General features: G+C 29.6%; 1 protein-coding gene across 1 annotated transcript; it reads left to right on the top strand.

Moving 5' to 3' along the window:
* Window positions 1-742: 742 nt before the first annotated feature.
* On the top strand, window positions 743-3924 carry LOC112521391 (NADH dehydrogenase [ubiquinone] 1 alpha subcomplex subunit 13-A-like). The gene is made up of 3 exons (XM_025130222.1): window positions 743-1118; window positions 3373-3444; window positions 3521-3924. The coding sequence occupies exons 1-3, from the start codon at window positions 904-906 to the stop codon at window positions 3663-3665; spliced, it is 432 nt and encodes a 143-aa protein (XP_024985990.1). The 5' UTR covers window positions 743-903; the 3' UTR covers window positions 3666-3924.
* Window positions 3925-16998: the final 13074 nt, after the last annotated feature.

The following is a 16998-nucleotide window of genomic DNA, read 5'->3' on the forward strand; positions in this document are numbered from 1 at the left end:
TTATATTGGTGGTCTTTAGATTTTTAGTTGTATTTTTTTATCTTATAGATACATAAATAAAAATGTTTATATTATAAAATAGATATATGTTAATTAATACATTAAATAAAAGTATAGATAAAAAAATATATATAAAATAACACATGATACATCGGTTTTTAAGAGGATCATAATTTTAGGGTTATAAAATAAAGGTCAACTCTTCCAAAAATTAAGGAAAAGACAAATAAACTTTCATATTAGAGATATATGTATTTATATAACGATTTTTTTCCGTAACGATATTAACATCAAGAACCTATTTTGTAATGAAATGTAAAATTTAGAAATCACCCAATTGATAGATAAACTTAAGGGAGCAATCCAAAAATTTGTGTAAATCAAAACTCAAAATAAAAATATGAGTAAATTATGATTTTAATCCTTATGGTTTGTTTATAATTTTAATTTCAGTCCTTATGGTTTATAATTGTCATTTTCATCTCCATGATTTTTAATTTATTACTATTTTTATTGCTAAATAATTCCTATTATTACTATAAGGGACCGAAAGGTAAAAAAATTAAAGGATGAAAATAATAATAAATTATAAATTATAAGAACAAAAATAATAATTAATTATAAGACGCACAATTTCTAAATCATGAAGACAAAAGCTTTAATAAATCACATGGACTAAAACCGGAATTTACTCTAAAAATATATAGTTGGCATGCGCAGGTTAGCCTGGTTAAACTCCACAGTGAGCGCAAGTTAGCAGGATTATTCACTCCCTCAAACTCTACCATCATCGTTTCCGCTGCTTCAACCTTTTTTCCCATCCGTCCGGCATCCGCTGAAATCTTCCGTTGACAATTCTGTATATTTCCGGTAGAGAGGGCGCACAACTCCAAGGAGCCAACGATGACGGAGGCGTTCATAAGGAACAAGCCAGGGATGGCGAGCGTGAAAGATATGCCTCTCCTTCAAGACGGTCCTCCTCCCGGCGGTTTTGCTCCGGTACGATACGCACGGAGGATCCCTTCGAAGGGACCCAGCGCCGTCGCTATCTTTCTCGCCGCTTTTGGAACTTTTTCTTGGGGTATGTACGAGGTCGGCAAGGGCAACAAGATCCGAAGGTAATTCATTTTCGTTGAATTCGTTTTCCCCAAAACCCTTGGTATTCCTTTTTCTAAATAATTGATCGATCGATTAGCTATGCGATTAGGTTGTTAGTTGAAAGTTTCAATTTGATAATCAAAATGGAAATGGAACTGCGAACTTGATTAACCTAACATAAGATTGTATGAAATTGCTGATAAATTCATGAAATGGACGTGGATGCCATTTAGGTTTAGATATTACAAATGGAGGTACTTCGTGGTTCCAATTAAGCAACCTGCACTGAAGTGGTTTGTTTTGGACTTACAAAATTGATATGGATTTTAATGTTTTCAACAATAATATACAACTACCCACAACAATCTTTGCAAGTTGTAACTTATTCTTCACTAGTGGGTGGCATGTTAGTTTTGCATTTGAAGAATTAACAGTCTCATGCCTTTTGATGTTAAACCTTTAAACTGGATCTTCTTTTCAGTAGGACACACTAGGGGATTTCTGATTAAGCGAGAAGATTTGTATCTACTAGCCTTAACTACATTGGAATGGATCATTTTTAGCGATTCTTCCCTTTATGATATCCCTTGTATAGGTTAATGTGGAGAATGGACCAAAACGCTAGATCAATGAATGCTCGCCCCTCCCCAATTCAAACGAAAAAGAAAGAAACTAATATAGCAGTGTTTCACCTGGTTGTTTCCCTCGGAGACAAAATGTAGAATTTTAAGCATTCTCTCCCATAATACAAGTTTAGCCTTTACTTTATGGACCTTAGAGCTTCTAATTGGAATAATGAACCTAAAATTTGCGAGATCTGAACTGTGTCCTGCAATGACCACATATACATTTTGCAATGACCACCGATCAGAAAAGTTTGAAGTATATGTTGAGTATATGGAGTGCTATTTTGTAGCAAAGACTCGAACCTTGTGGCATGATCTGTCGAAAGGCGATCATGTATGTGAAGTTATCAATGTTTTATGTTTTAGAGTAAGAAGTGATGTGTGCTGTTTTAATCTTCATTATCCCATAGTTCACTGCCTTTTCTTGTGTGGGATCACTTCAAAATTTGTTTACTCTTTTAACTGACAGTCATTTCACATGATTGGGCTTCAGTCTTACAAGCCGTGTTTGTGTTTTGCTTTAATCAACTATCTTGTGAGTGGAGTTCAAATTCGGATGTAACCTTATTTTAAATAATGATACAAAGCTTTAACAATCTTGTGTTTGGTTCGTTAGACTGACACCCAACCTATGTTGTGTGTATTTGTGTCCACATGTTAGTACTCTCCGTTTATGCTTTGTGTTTCTTCTTTACCTTAATTAGAGTAATTACGGAGTCTCACTATCTTAGATTCATTGAAATGATTGTCACTGAAAGAACTTTGTGTTTGTAGCATCTCAGCATTAGTCAACCTACCATAAGATGCTTGTTATTGTTTATTTTAAAAGCATATAGTTATTACATCGTCCTGTCCGATTAATAGAAACACCAAAACAGATCATTTTTCACCAGTGTGCTTGCAGTGCTGCTCTTAAATGTTTCCACTTCTCTCATCATCATTCTTATCCAAAGCGAACGAGACAAGTATACATTGAGCGTTCCCTTTTCCCAATGGGTGTAAAAACCTAAGAGAAAAAGGATTGCATAGAAACAACTTTGGACATATTCCATACCCGGATTTAGAGATGAGAAAGTATCATGGAATATTACGGGGTAGCTACTTAATGATGAGGGATTTTTTAAAGTCAAATGGGATTAATTTCATTTTGCATCACTTTATTCATCGTTTGATCTTGGACAACCCACACCAAGGTCTTTTATCTGTAATTTTGTAATGATGGATTTTTTACTATTGTGCACCTCAACTTTATCTGCACTGCGCTTGTCTAGCAAATTATTTGCACCATACTTAACGACACTTGTCCTCAGATTAATATTCTTCTCATAATTCAGTTACTACTTAAAAGTTTTGTGTTCCTCCAATGACTCTCTGTATCTGAACCATGAGAGGACTTGCAGCAGTCCTTGGTGCTGCATTACTCTTGTCTTGGGTTACCTGCATGCTAGCAAACTTTGTGAAGTCTATGTTGTAATACTTGTTGGGGGATCAGCATTATCTATGTAGTCTTCTACACTTGTATAATTTTTTGAATCTTCATAACTAGAAGGAAGTGTAAGATCATTATGTTCTTCAAATTCGTGATGAATACCAAGGTCAAGAGCTTATAGGAAATTCCTATAAACTAATAAATGTGCTTGTAATGTAGGGCAATAAAGGAGGAAAAATATGCTGCCCGTAGGGCAATTTTGCCGATGCTTCAAGCAGAAGAGGATGAAAGGTATTATTGTGTATCTCTAGTCTTCTCCTTCCAAGTGAACCACATGTAATTCGTTGTTATTATTATTGATGTGTAGATTTGTGAAAGAATGGAAGAAATATCTGGAGGAAGAGGCTCGGATAATGAAAGATGTGCCCGGGTGGAAAGTTGGCGAGAGTGTGTACCACTCTGGAAAATGGATGCCTCCTGCAACTGGCGAGCTCCGTCCTGAGGTCTGGTGAAGTCCTTGGATGCATAAATGCCAATTCATGTTGTTGCAAGGGAAGGCACTTCTTTATAATAAAATCGCAGTTGAATCACATATTTCTAAATGTTAAATGAGCTTCTGTTGTTTACATCTATGGGCTGCTTTCTTCTAAACATGCTGCCATGGTACCTGAATTCATTTGCTGTTTCTGATTCTGTATGGGTTTTTGGTAATCTGCCATTGAACTGCACGCACCCTCTTCGGTTTTATGATAAAAAGTTTTCATGTTCTTCATTTTGGCTTTATCTTGATAAACATCTAAACTTTCACGGCAACGGTACGTCAATGTCATGATCACGTTGGTTGTGGCGCAGTGATTAAGCCTCAGAGGGATGTAGTGCTAATCCTCATCTACCCTGGGGTTTAAATCCAGGCGCTACCGAAACTCTTGTGGCCATGGAGGTTCATCAGTGATGACTCCAAGCCATTCGTGGACGGTCGGGGATTAGTTGGTGCACATAAGCCGGCTCGGAAACCCATTGTTACAAAAAGAAAAAAAAACAATGCACAGTGTTCATCATATAGGCAATGCAACCCTATCTGCATTATTTCGAAAGAACATGTCCTTTGTTTTTGGGTTGTTGATGCTTTAATGAGTTTAGTATTATAGGAGGTTGTTTGAGCTCGACTTGAAAAATTAACAATTGAATCACGCATTATGAACTCAAATGTAGGCTCCATGAGCCTGTTTATGGAGTTGACATCAATTATTGGCTTGAGCATCAAGCCTAGCGATCGATAGCATCAATTTTTATGTTTTGATTTTATGATTTATTAATATGTGCGACTTGTTATTTTAGAATTTTATGGTATTAATCGACTAATACCATAAAAGTATAAAATTATGGAAGTAAAAGAATATAAATGAAATTTTATAAAGTTGCATTTAAAAAAAAATTAAGATTAAATTTGTTTTGATAGTTTGTAAAATCAGGGTCCTGAAGGCGATTTGAAACTGTTCATTGTTCAACCCTGTACAAAACGGGCCACCATCTCTAATTCTATTAAGCTATTCTCTCCTTCTATTATTTAAATAATTTTTCGATTTCCTTTTCTTTAATTTTAGATATAATTATTCAACCTATGTGATTATTGATATACTGTTGTAAGATTTATTAATTAAAAAAAAGTACAAATTATAAATATTGTATTAAAGAATTGTTTCATGGTAAAGAAATATGTTATTAGGTCCACCATTTTTAGTGTTTGCTTAGTGTTATCATTGAAGTTGTTTCAATGTGTCTACTTTTGTTTTTCTTTATTTTTATTTGTGTTTTACAAATTTAACTTTAGGTTATGATTTTACGAATTTATCTAATTACTCGCATAGTCTTGGATCCGCACATACATGTCATGGTTAAACCAGAAGCTGTAAAATTGTTCCAAGTTTTATTTTGAATTCTTGTGAAGATATGTGATTTTTAAGATCTAATATGAATTTAAATTGTCTAATAGTATTACATGTGTGTGTATATAATTATATATAGGGTATAAATTTGTCGCATCAAGTCTCACCTTGAAAAAATGTCGTATGATTGTTGTGGCGCATATGCGTTACACTATATTATATTTCACACCATTTATAACCTTATATCAAATACATATGAAAGAGCTCGCAAAACAACTAATTTTGTAACTTTTCTTTAGTAAATATTAGAAAAAAAAGATGTTCAAAAGAGCATGATTTGTGATAGAACCCTATCTATTCTAATCATTTTAATAATTAATAACAAATAATAGTAACACCAGCATATTAATCATTTTAATTCTAATCATACATTTTGAGACAATCAGAGGGATAAAGACCACCAGGGTTGGATTTAGGAATGTAAAATCGATCCTCCCTTATTGACCAATCACAATCGTTTTTGAAGCCACGTTCTCTTCTAAAACATATTCCAGGAGACGATTCCCCATGACTAAATACATCAAACGCTTGTTGCTTTTCTTTCCCATTGAAAATGACAAAAATAGAGCGTCGTTTTCCACTCATTCAAACAAAACTTTATGTCATATTCCTCTCCAGCATTCCGAGCAACGTTCTCGAGAGCGTCATCTTTCGACTGGCAATGAAACTCTAGATTGTTGACCTCACTTTCGATATGATCTCTGTACCAAGTCATGAAGCACATTTTATTTTTGTATCGACTATGGATATCATTGTTGGCATGCGTTGGATCTAAAATGCTAAAAAATATCATTTGATGACAAGTTTCCCATCTCAAAAATCAGTTTCGTAGCATTTATGATATATAATAATATAACTAAATTCAAAAATAGTCAATATTGAGCTCATTTTACATGTATTGAAGAGATTATTATAATAATGTAATTTGTTTGAAAAAAAAACGTATTTTAGTTAATATACCATTATGTATGTTAATATTATAAGGGTGTAAAATAAAAATTGAAAAAGTAAGAGATATAAAGTATTTAACTGAACATTTATAATAAATATAAGTTACTGTTATTTTTATTTTATATCGATCAACCAAAGTAGCAGATTAAACTAAATAAAATTGATATACGAGAAACATAATCGACGAAACGATATATTATATGAACTGCAATTTGACATCCTAAACGGATGCACTAAAAGAACTTAAACAAGAAAAATAAGATGTTTGCATACTTATTTAAAATATTTTATTTCTTCAAATAATTAAAAGGATATTAAGAGATATTTCTAATTTATTGTCAGAAACATATTGATGGATAAGTTTTCCGAATGTTTTTATTTTTATTTTTGATTCCAATCATATTGCTTAAGCCACGTCGATCGCCGGTGATCAAAGAAGTAGAATCCATCTTGCTTGACCGCCCAGTTACACGTATTCGTGTCACTAAAACCATGATCGCATGCCGAAGCCATGGTGATGTTGAACACATCAAACGTTCGTTCAACCATTTGTCGATTAAAATGACAAAAATAGAGAGTACTCGTCATGATATTCTCGCAGAAGGACCATCCATAGTGAATGTTTCTAGAATTAAGTACATGAACTCCAAGATCTGTATCTTTTGACTGACAATGCACCTCGACATTATCGAAAGTCATTTCTGTTATTATGTCTACGACATATCCTTTGGTTAAGAAACACACATTTGCAGCATTAAGAAGATTGAAAGCTAAAACCATCAATAGAAAGAAAGAGAGATTTTTCATCATTATGTGTAACTCAAAGACCAAAGAAAAGATATGCATATACATCAACATACATACATATATATATATATATATATATATATATATATATATATATATATATATAGGGGGTTGGTTCATTTGTTAACCGTATATTTGATGTTAACTATCTGAACCAATCATGACATTTAATTTATTTGATCTATGGACTAAAGCATCAAGTGAAAATTTTATAATAATAGTAAAATGAACGTATGCTATGTCGTAATGAACAATACTGAACAAGATAAAATTGGAAAAGATCAGGAGTTTTTATTTTGCACCGGGTTCAATTTCGAGAATCTCTCCTTCATCCTTTTGAAATCGAAATCAATAACATTTTACTTGTTCACTTGTAAATGGTTTATTAGTTCATCAATGAACATTTATGTGAGAACTAATAGAAGTCGGTTACGAAAATTGTTCACTAATGAACCTTTGACCGATTAATTGTGTATTAATGTATCTGGTTCACAATGAACATCATGTGAACTGGTTCACTAATGAACATATCATTCAAAACAACTAAAATAAATAAATCATTTGAATCAATATGTTGAATGGTATTGTGTTCATTTTGATTATTATCATTCAAATTAATTTGAACATAATCATTGAGAATATTGAAAGGATGATATAATTATCATCCTTAAAAACAATTTTTTTTTTTTGTAACTCCCATTTAATACAATGAAGTACTTACAAATAAAAATTACATATGTACCATTTAACATTTAAAATGATATCGACTAAAGAGTGGTTTTTATAGATATAACGAGTCCAMAAAATTAACACCATTTTTTTGTTAACAAATTTCCCCCCCATATGTATACATACATATATCATTTAATGTGTAATATTATTATGATCCACTATATTGCTCCATTATACTTTTTCCTATTTGATTTGTCATTAATATAGATAAATATACAGAGAGGAGGGAGTTTAAATGAGAACATACCTGTTCTATAAAAATACGAGAACAATTTTGAGCCTCAAAATTATTTAATTATAATTAAAATTTTAAAAAAAAGTAAATAATTAAAGATAATCATGTGATTTCGTAAGTATCTGTAATGATCTTTGTGACTTCCTTATCCTTAAAATTTTGTGCAGATAATATACTCAACGATCACAATATATCAAACCATTATCATATTACTATCACAATAAAATCACATAGTTAACACAGAGCAAGTGGACGTGATCATCACTTGTGGTTTTCGATTATCACATTGTTATAGCAAAATTATATAATTATCAGATTATTATCACAACAAAAGTGCGTCATAAGAAGTTTTCGATTTATCAAAACATTATCAAGTTATTGTCACAACAAAATCATATCACTATCACAAAATTATCCGTCATTATTGACAAATGAGGCATCAACATAAAAAGTATATACTAGCAACATTTAAGGGAGTCAAAGACCTTCCAGCCTAGTGGTAAAGGCTTGGGCATGACATAATCATGAACCCAAGTTCGAGCCCTGGAAGGGAAGTGTTGGCGACTTTAAGTGGGACCATGTTTAGCCTCCAAATTTGCCGGAAATTAGTCGGGCTTTGGCCCGGACACCCTTACAAAAAAAAAAAAAAAAAAAACATTTAAGGGATAAGAACGAATCTAAGGAAACATAAAATTATTGATAAATACTAATTTATGTTCATTTATTCTAATTTTTATTATTTGTTAATTAATTTGGAGACCCAAAAGTGTTCTTGCATTTTCGTAAAATATGGGTATTCTCGTTTGGACCTTCGTACATACATACATACATACATACATACATACATACATACATACATACATACATACATACATACATACATACATACATACATACATACATACNATACATACATACATACATACATACATACATACATACATGAGTTATATCAAATGAGAACCACAAATATGTTACAAACCCGTGAGAACCGGTACAAAAATATCTTTTTACATGACATTTTTATTATGAAATGTTAGGATTTAAAATATTGTTTCACAATATGATAGTTTTACATGTATTTATTTCACAATGTGAATATTATTTATGCGTATTTTTCATTTCACTAGGTGAATCAATTTTTTTCCACATGTAATCTTTTCACAAGGTGAACGCAAACATATGTGATATAATATCTTAAATCATAGGTTTTGATGGAAAAAATCATGTAAAAAATATTTTTATATCGGTTCTCACAAGTTTGTAACATATTTATGGTTTTTGTTTGATTATCGTCCTATATATATATATATATATATATATATATATATATAGTATTTGAGCATCTTCAAACAGATCTTCAACATTTATGATAAAATATAATATTTTAAACATTTAGGAATTTTTTGGCTCCAACAATGATGCTAAATGATATACTAAAATAGATAAAAGAAGAGAGATAATGTGAAAATCTTTAAATTTGAAGAAATCTCTAAAATTTTATAGAAAAGAGAGAAATAATATTTTAATTTATTCTCACCAATAAGAAATATTGAAATTAATTGTCTACGGTATATAAATAATATTTATTAAATGAATTGAATATTTTATCAATATAGTTGATATTAGAATTACTAAAATTAAATAGTTGAATATAAATTTTTTGGAGAATTTAATTTTCATACTTTATCATAGAAAAAAAAACGTATAACTGTTGAAGATATGATTAGGCTTCATGAGCCCGTTTATAGACTCGATATCGGTTATTGGCTTAAGCATAAACCCCAGTGCTAGCATCAAAATTTTTAAATATTTTACCTTTTGATTTTATGATTTATTAATATGTGCAACTCGTTATTTTTTATTTGAAATAAGTTTAAAATATTCAATACTAGATTTATTCTAAAGTTATTTATAAGACTTTTTCTAATTATGTAATTTGTTTAAAAAATATGTATTTATTTTAGTTATTTTTTTCAACATCAATTTAGGCCTTCGTGTTTTGATGCTTGTGATATATTTGTAGTTGATAATGTAATATAATGGTTGATATGAAAAAAATTGTAATTCAATGATATTTATCATTTTCTATGGTAAAAGTAAGTAATAAATGAATTTTTTTTGGTAAGTAAATTACGAAAATAGTCCATGTGGTTTGGGAAAACCAAGGTTTTTGTCCTTGTGTTCAGTAATTTACACCACCAAGACAACAACTATGTGGTTTGTATATTGTTACAGATTTCATCCTTAATCGTTAGAGCATCCATAATTAACAAGTCACTTGAGAAGCATTTTGATCATTTTTCATATTTTAATATAAAAAATGAATATACAAATGTCTATAGATACGCATACAAATCGATAAAGCATTTCAAAGAAACCTAAACTAACCCTTCCACACCTCCATTACTTTGTAATAACCCAAATTATTATTATTATTATTATTGTTGTTGTTGTTGTTGTTGACGAGGGACTTTGTAGAAAGGTGAGGGGTGTTGTGTGAAAATCCCAAAAGCTTGGACTTGGCAAACCTAGGATTTGAAAATCGCCAAAAAAATCTATTGTCATCCCAAGTGATTCATTTTTTTCTTCTTATCTATAATGGCTTCAAGACACCACTGTAAGTACATAGCATTATGTGTAAAGGTGTCATCAAAAGGAAAAAGAATCAGTGGAAACCTTAGTATAGTTTTCATACAAGGACATCAAGTAGAAGAGAGAAGCGTAACGACCACGGTTCAAGAGAGCGCAACAATTTCGATGTGTTCTCAACAAGATTTTCACACTTGGTTGTTTTAATTCCTTCTACTTAGATGCAAACAATTGATAGATGAGTTTTTGAAACTTTCAAAAACAGTAAATCAATAACATTAGTACTGTAATCCCTTTCTCCAGCCATAATTGGTGCTCCAACAGGTAGGTATAGTCGTTTGACTCGTTTCTCAGTTGGGTAACAGTTCCCACAAATCGATCATAGATGGGTATTTCTATCATAATGGGTTCTTGGGTCTGAGGACGGGGATACATTGTCTCCACCCGCCTGGGATGGGGAAAGGGACAATGTATCCCATTCGACTCCAATTTTTATTATATACATATACACATGCGCACAAACAATAGTTCTTATACTTTTCATTCCACCATCATATATAACCATTGATTACCCACTCTTTTTGCATCATTCATAAGTTATGCATCACCTCCCTCGTTGATCTCCTACTATTCTTGCATTCTTTATATACACTTTAAGTAATACAAATCGCCCATTTATTGATTATAACGTACACAAATGCAGTATTAGCATATAAAAATACTTCATCATTTCGGAAATAGGATATCGATTCAGAGAATGTCGGTTTGAAACTTACTCGACTACTTGTAAATTTAATTTAATATGTTAGTTTTTTGTTAAAAATTTATGAATTATAATATCGTAGTTTGAGAGTATCTTATAAACTCATCTGAGTTTCTTTGTACACTAAATTTCGTAAAAGGCTTGTTAAACGAAGTCTATATAATATACTTGGTTAAATGTTTTTCTGTCGGGGATGGGCCAGGAATGAGCCCATACGCCAAAAGAGATTCCGGGGACGGAGAAGGCGAATCACGATCCATACCTATCCCAACAAACAACACTTATTCAAATATTACATTTCTTAAAAAAACATTGTTGATCTATTATTTGCTCAAAATTTAGAATAACATTAACGATGAAGAACATACTCTCATATGAGTTGTGAAGATACATTTTGTCTTAGTTTCCAATCATATTGCTTAAGCCACAGTCCTTGGTGGTTGTCAAAAAAGTAGAATCCATCCTTCTTGATCCCCCAAGTACATGTATTTCCATCCCAAAAGCCTTGATTACATGCCCTATGCATCGTACCATTGAACACATCAAATGTTTGTTCAACCATTAGTCGCCAAAAATGACAGAAGTAGAGAGTTGTTCCTAGAAAATTCTCACAAAAAGACCAACCGTATTCAAGGTTTGAGAAATTAAGTACTTGAACTCCGAGATCTGAATCTTTCGATCTACAATGAAGCATGACATTATCATAACTAATATCTGTCATAATATGGACAACATACCCCCTTGTTATGAAACAAGACGCATCTGTAGAATTAAAAAGATTGAACACTGAAAATATTAAGAATAACAAAGAGGGAGTTTTCATCATATATGTAACTCAAAGATCCATGAAACACAATTATGCATATATATATATATATATATATATAACATGTAATGTTATTATCATGATCTACTATTCACATAAATACAATTCGTGTGACTTTTTTTTTTCTTGGAGTTAAGTGGTAGGATGAGGAGTGATAAAGGTTTTCTTTAAAGTAGCTTGGGGATGAACGTTGTTTGACACAATAAATATATTGTTTTTGATATTCTTTCACTTCACACATCAATACAAGAAAATGTTGAAGTATCAGGAAGAGAGAAGCAAACATGTTGATGTAGAGTGGTTCACCATTTTGCCTACTCAATTTTTTTCAGTCCACATTTGAGAAGCACGATCCATATAAACACACCGTTATTTATAGTAAAGCAAAATTGTTGTGCAAGTTTGAGTGCACACTCTTCTTTTTGACAAAAACTTTAAATAGATTCATACACATACTCGATATGAATAGCTTACAGTGATAAAATATCAATGAAAAAATGGGAGTTGAGTAGCAAATTGGGTTAGTGTTTTGTGTATTTGAATAAATGGTCTCAAGATATGATGAAATACCATAGGAATTTGTGAGAGAAAACCGAATTACAAAGGTTTTTCAAAGTCCTCTATTTATACTTAAGGAAAGATCATTTTGGAAAGTTGTGAACGTCGATACTATCATTTTGTAGATTTGTTCATTGAACAATATAGCGAGTCATACTACAAATGTCTAGATTCAAGGATTGAGGACGTTTACATTACGTTCAAATATAACTTTTGAAAAAATTACTCCAAAAAGGTTAGGCTATTTTTCACACATCAAATATTGGAAAGTAAAGTTAAAGCATAACATATTTTTGTATTTAAAGAGGTAAAATAAATAAAATGATGTTTACCATTTGGTTTCTTTTCTGGTGGATGTGGTTCGCCCCCACCGGAGTGCTTAATATGTTTTAGCGTTTTTCTTTTTTTCTCTTGATAGAAGGGGCCTCCCCTCTATATATATAAAAAAAAGTAAACACATCGTCAATATTATAATCTATTTTATTTTATTTAGAAAATGATAGAATTAAAAGGTAATATAATTAAATAGCATTTTATTTTATCTTTCTTAGAAAAGATGATATAACTACATATATAAATTTATGTTCATAATTGATTTATTTTCGGTAAAAACAATAGTTTCATTTGTAAAAAAAATTATACGAAATTCAAAAACACCGATGGAGTTTAAAATATAACTGGTTTTTCATAATAAATTTATGTTATTATTATTTTTATTTTCTAACAATCAATTAAAGTAGCAGATTAAATTAAACCAAATAAAATTGACATACAAGAACCATAACTGATAAAACGATATATTATAATTTATATGAATTATAATTTGACATCCCAAAGGAATGCACTACAAACTTAAACAAGAAAAATAAGACGTCTGCATACTCACTTAAATTTGCATTTCTTCAAATAACTAAACGGATATTTTTGATTTATAAGTTTTCCAAATGTTCTTTTCTATTTTTGATTCCAATCATATTGCTTAAGCCACATCGACTGTTGGTGATCAAAGAAGTAGAAACCATCTTGCTTGACCGCCCAATTACACGTATTCGTGTCGCTAAAACCATGATTGCATGCCGAAGCCATGGTGATGTTGAACACATCAAATGTTTGTTCAACCATTTGTCGGTTAAAATGACAAAAAAAGAGAGTGCTCATCATGATATTCTCGCAGAAAGACCATCCATACCGAAGGTTTGTAGAATTAAGCACATGAACTCCGAGATTTGTATCTTTCGATTGACAATGCACCTCGACATTATCAAAAGTCATTTTTGTTATTATATCTACTGCATACCCCTTTGTAAAAAAACAAGCATTTGCAAATTTAAGAAGATTGAAAACAAAAAACGTGGATACAAAGAAAGAGAAAATTTTCATCATTATCTGTAACTCAAAAATCAAATAAAAGAAATACACATTCACGCTTACATACACACGTGTATATATATATATATATATATACATACATATATCATTTAATATTTGATATTATTATGATTTACACTAATGTTCCCATATTCATATGACTTTTTCTATTATTGACTTGTAAGAATATATATATATATATATATATATATAGAGAGAGAGAGAGAGAGAGAGATTTATACGAGAATGATAACTAAATAAAAAAATAAAAGAATAATTTTGGGCCAATCATTTATTTGAATAATATATTAAATAAAACTTTTTAAAAATTGTCCAAACGAGGCATATGTATCATTTGTTATATATGATTATATATGGAAATTTATTTATTTAGATTATTTAATAGATTTAGTTAAGTTATTTATTTATGATTTTTTTTATAGTTTTCATTGAATTTCATTTATTTATTTTTTATTTTGTACAACACTTGAATAAGTATGAGTTTTTCATTTAAAATATTTATTTTTATTGAAGTATTTTATTTCATTTATAATTTTCGTCAAAAATCATATGTGATATCCACAATTAATCGATTTTTTTTTCTTTCAAAAAACGAATCATTAATTTTCGTCAATGTATTATATGTGGCATCGATTACAGCGAAAAAGATATGTAAGTTATCTACAACATTACATGTGAGATGTGTAAATTACGAATTACGTTTTAAAGTACATGTGATCTTATACATTTTAAATGTGTTTTGCTATACATACCATGTGATTTTGTTTTCATTATTTTTCTTTTTCAATATTTAATTTGAATCATTTTTTTTTCAAGCTTTAAATCATATATGATTAGAAAAACAGTTTGAATTTTTTTTATTAAGTGTGAATCACATGTTATTTTGATGAAAATTATATTTTTTTTATAAATATTGCTTAAAATAAAAAATAAATTCTTTGAATAAAAATTAAATACGCTTATTTGAAATGTTCAAATATAAAATATTTTTTTTAAATTACAAATTAAATCATATTAAAATCATAAATATGGTAGAAATAGAATCTTAATTAAATGTCTTAGATAACCTTTATATAACTAAATTACATCTTTGTCTTCATTTATTTATTTTTAAAAATATAATATTGAAGGTATTATTTAATTAAATGTATGATCCATATTTATTACTTATTGTCTTAAATACGTATTATTCTTATATATGTATGTATGTATGTATATGGTATTTGAGTATTCCGATAAAAAATTAAAGATATTAATTACATTTAATATAATATTATTTATTTCTTATAAATATTTAAGTGCAAAGACTTTTATTGTTAAGAATAATACTATATCATTTTACACTTATAAGAGCATCTTTAAGAAAATATTCAAAATTTCTCAAAAATGGAGAATCAAAGTCAAAATCTTTAAAAAGGACATTAATTCAACTCCAAAAAGTTTATAATTTTGAAGATTATAACATTAATTGTATTATTAAAATATTCACATACAATTAATAAAACATTATTTTTGCTTTCCAAACATTTAATTATGATTAATCATTTTTTTGGAGAATTATTTAAATTTAGAGAATTTTATCTTCTCTCTCTTCTATATTCCCCATTTTGGAGAATCTAATATTGATTATAATATTAAAATATTTCATTCGTCGATTAAATATTATTTCTCTCCAAATATTTGTTTTTATTGGTGAAAATATTTTAATTTTAACAATTATTCAAGAATGGTAATCACTGATCTACCATCTCCGTGGGCGCTATGTTATCCGAACTCCCAGCATCAATGATCATCTTTTCACTGTCCAATTAGGACATAGATTCGGAATACAGCCTTCCGTCTCCTCCTCCTTTCTGCTGGCGTTGGCTCACATTGCCACACAATCTAACGACAGCGAAACTGCCTCCTCTCCAGAAGCGCGCCTTTTCTAACGAGTCATTCCACAACTCTAGTTTACATATTTCAGTGTATCAAATAGAATTGATATAAATTCGTGCAGAAGATGTGGAGGATTTGAAGTTGGAGTATATTATTAGTAATCCAAGTATACATCTGGTGAAAGGTTGGATTTCATGTATCTTTTCACTGCTTATAATTATATATATAAACAATTGGATTTTATAGCTACTTAATAAAATTCATTAATTTTTTACTAACTACTAAACTTGTGTCAGGTTGGATTTTAAATTTGCTTCATAGATCGTCTTGGCTAACTTGATACACATATATCATTTAATATTTCAAAAACTAAAAAAATGACAAACAAAAATGTGAATACTTTTATTATAATTTTGGTCAATAAAACATAAACATACATATACAAAACATTTGCATAATCGAATAACTTTTTATAATTTGTATCACATTTTTAAGCATTTGTATATACTTTTGGTCCATAAAACTTAAACATTCATATAATACTTATCAACTAAAAATATCCTCACTTTAAATCTTAAGAATAATTCATTAAATAAATTAATTTAAAAATAAAATTTCTTAATTATAGAAATATTATAATTATGGTGTTTTAATAAAATAGTATAAATAATAATAAATAAGTATGTTATTATTATTATTATTATTATAGCATTAAGATGTTTTTTTTTACTGTGTGGTTGGAGTTGATTTTTCATAACGTGTTAATGGCTCCATCATTTTTAGTGGTTGAGTTGAAGATGGATTAATCATATGTTATTTTACATTATGAAATTATATATATGAAAAAAACAAATTGTTTTGCAACATGAATCAAAATATGAACATTGATGATAATCGAATTGTAAAAGAAGACCACATACACTATGAAACAAATACATGCTTATACTTTAACATACAAAATAAAGAAAGAAGACCAAAATATGATCCACTTAATGACAAATGAAGTAGTTAAAAGTTGTAAGAGCATTTTCAATAAATTTTTCTAAAATACATAATCAAAAGTTAAAATATGTAAAACGAATTATATTCAATTCCAATAAATTCTCTATTTTAGAGATTTCAATATAAATTATATTTATTATAATATTCCTCTAACTTTATCATCCCA

This window comes from Cynara cardunculus, assembly GCF_001531365.2.
Source record: "Cynara cardunculus var. scolymus isolate 2C chromosome LG 11, CcrdV1, whole genome shotgun sequence".
Lineage (NCBI taxonomy): Eukaryota > Viridiplantae > Streptophyta > Magnoliopsida > Asterales > Asteraceae > Cynara > Cynara cardunculus.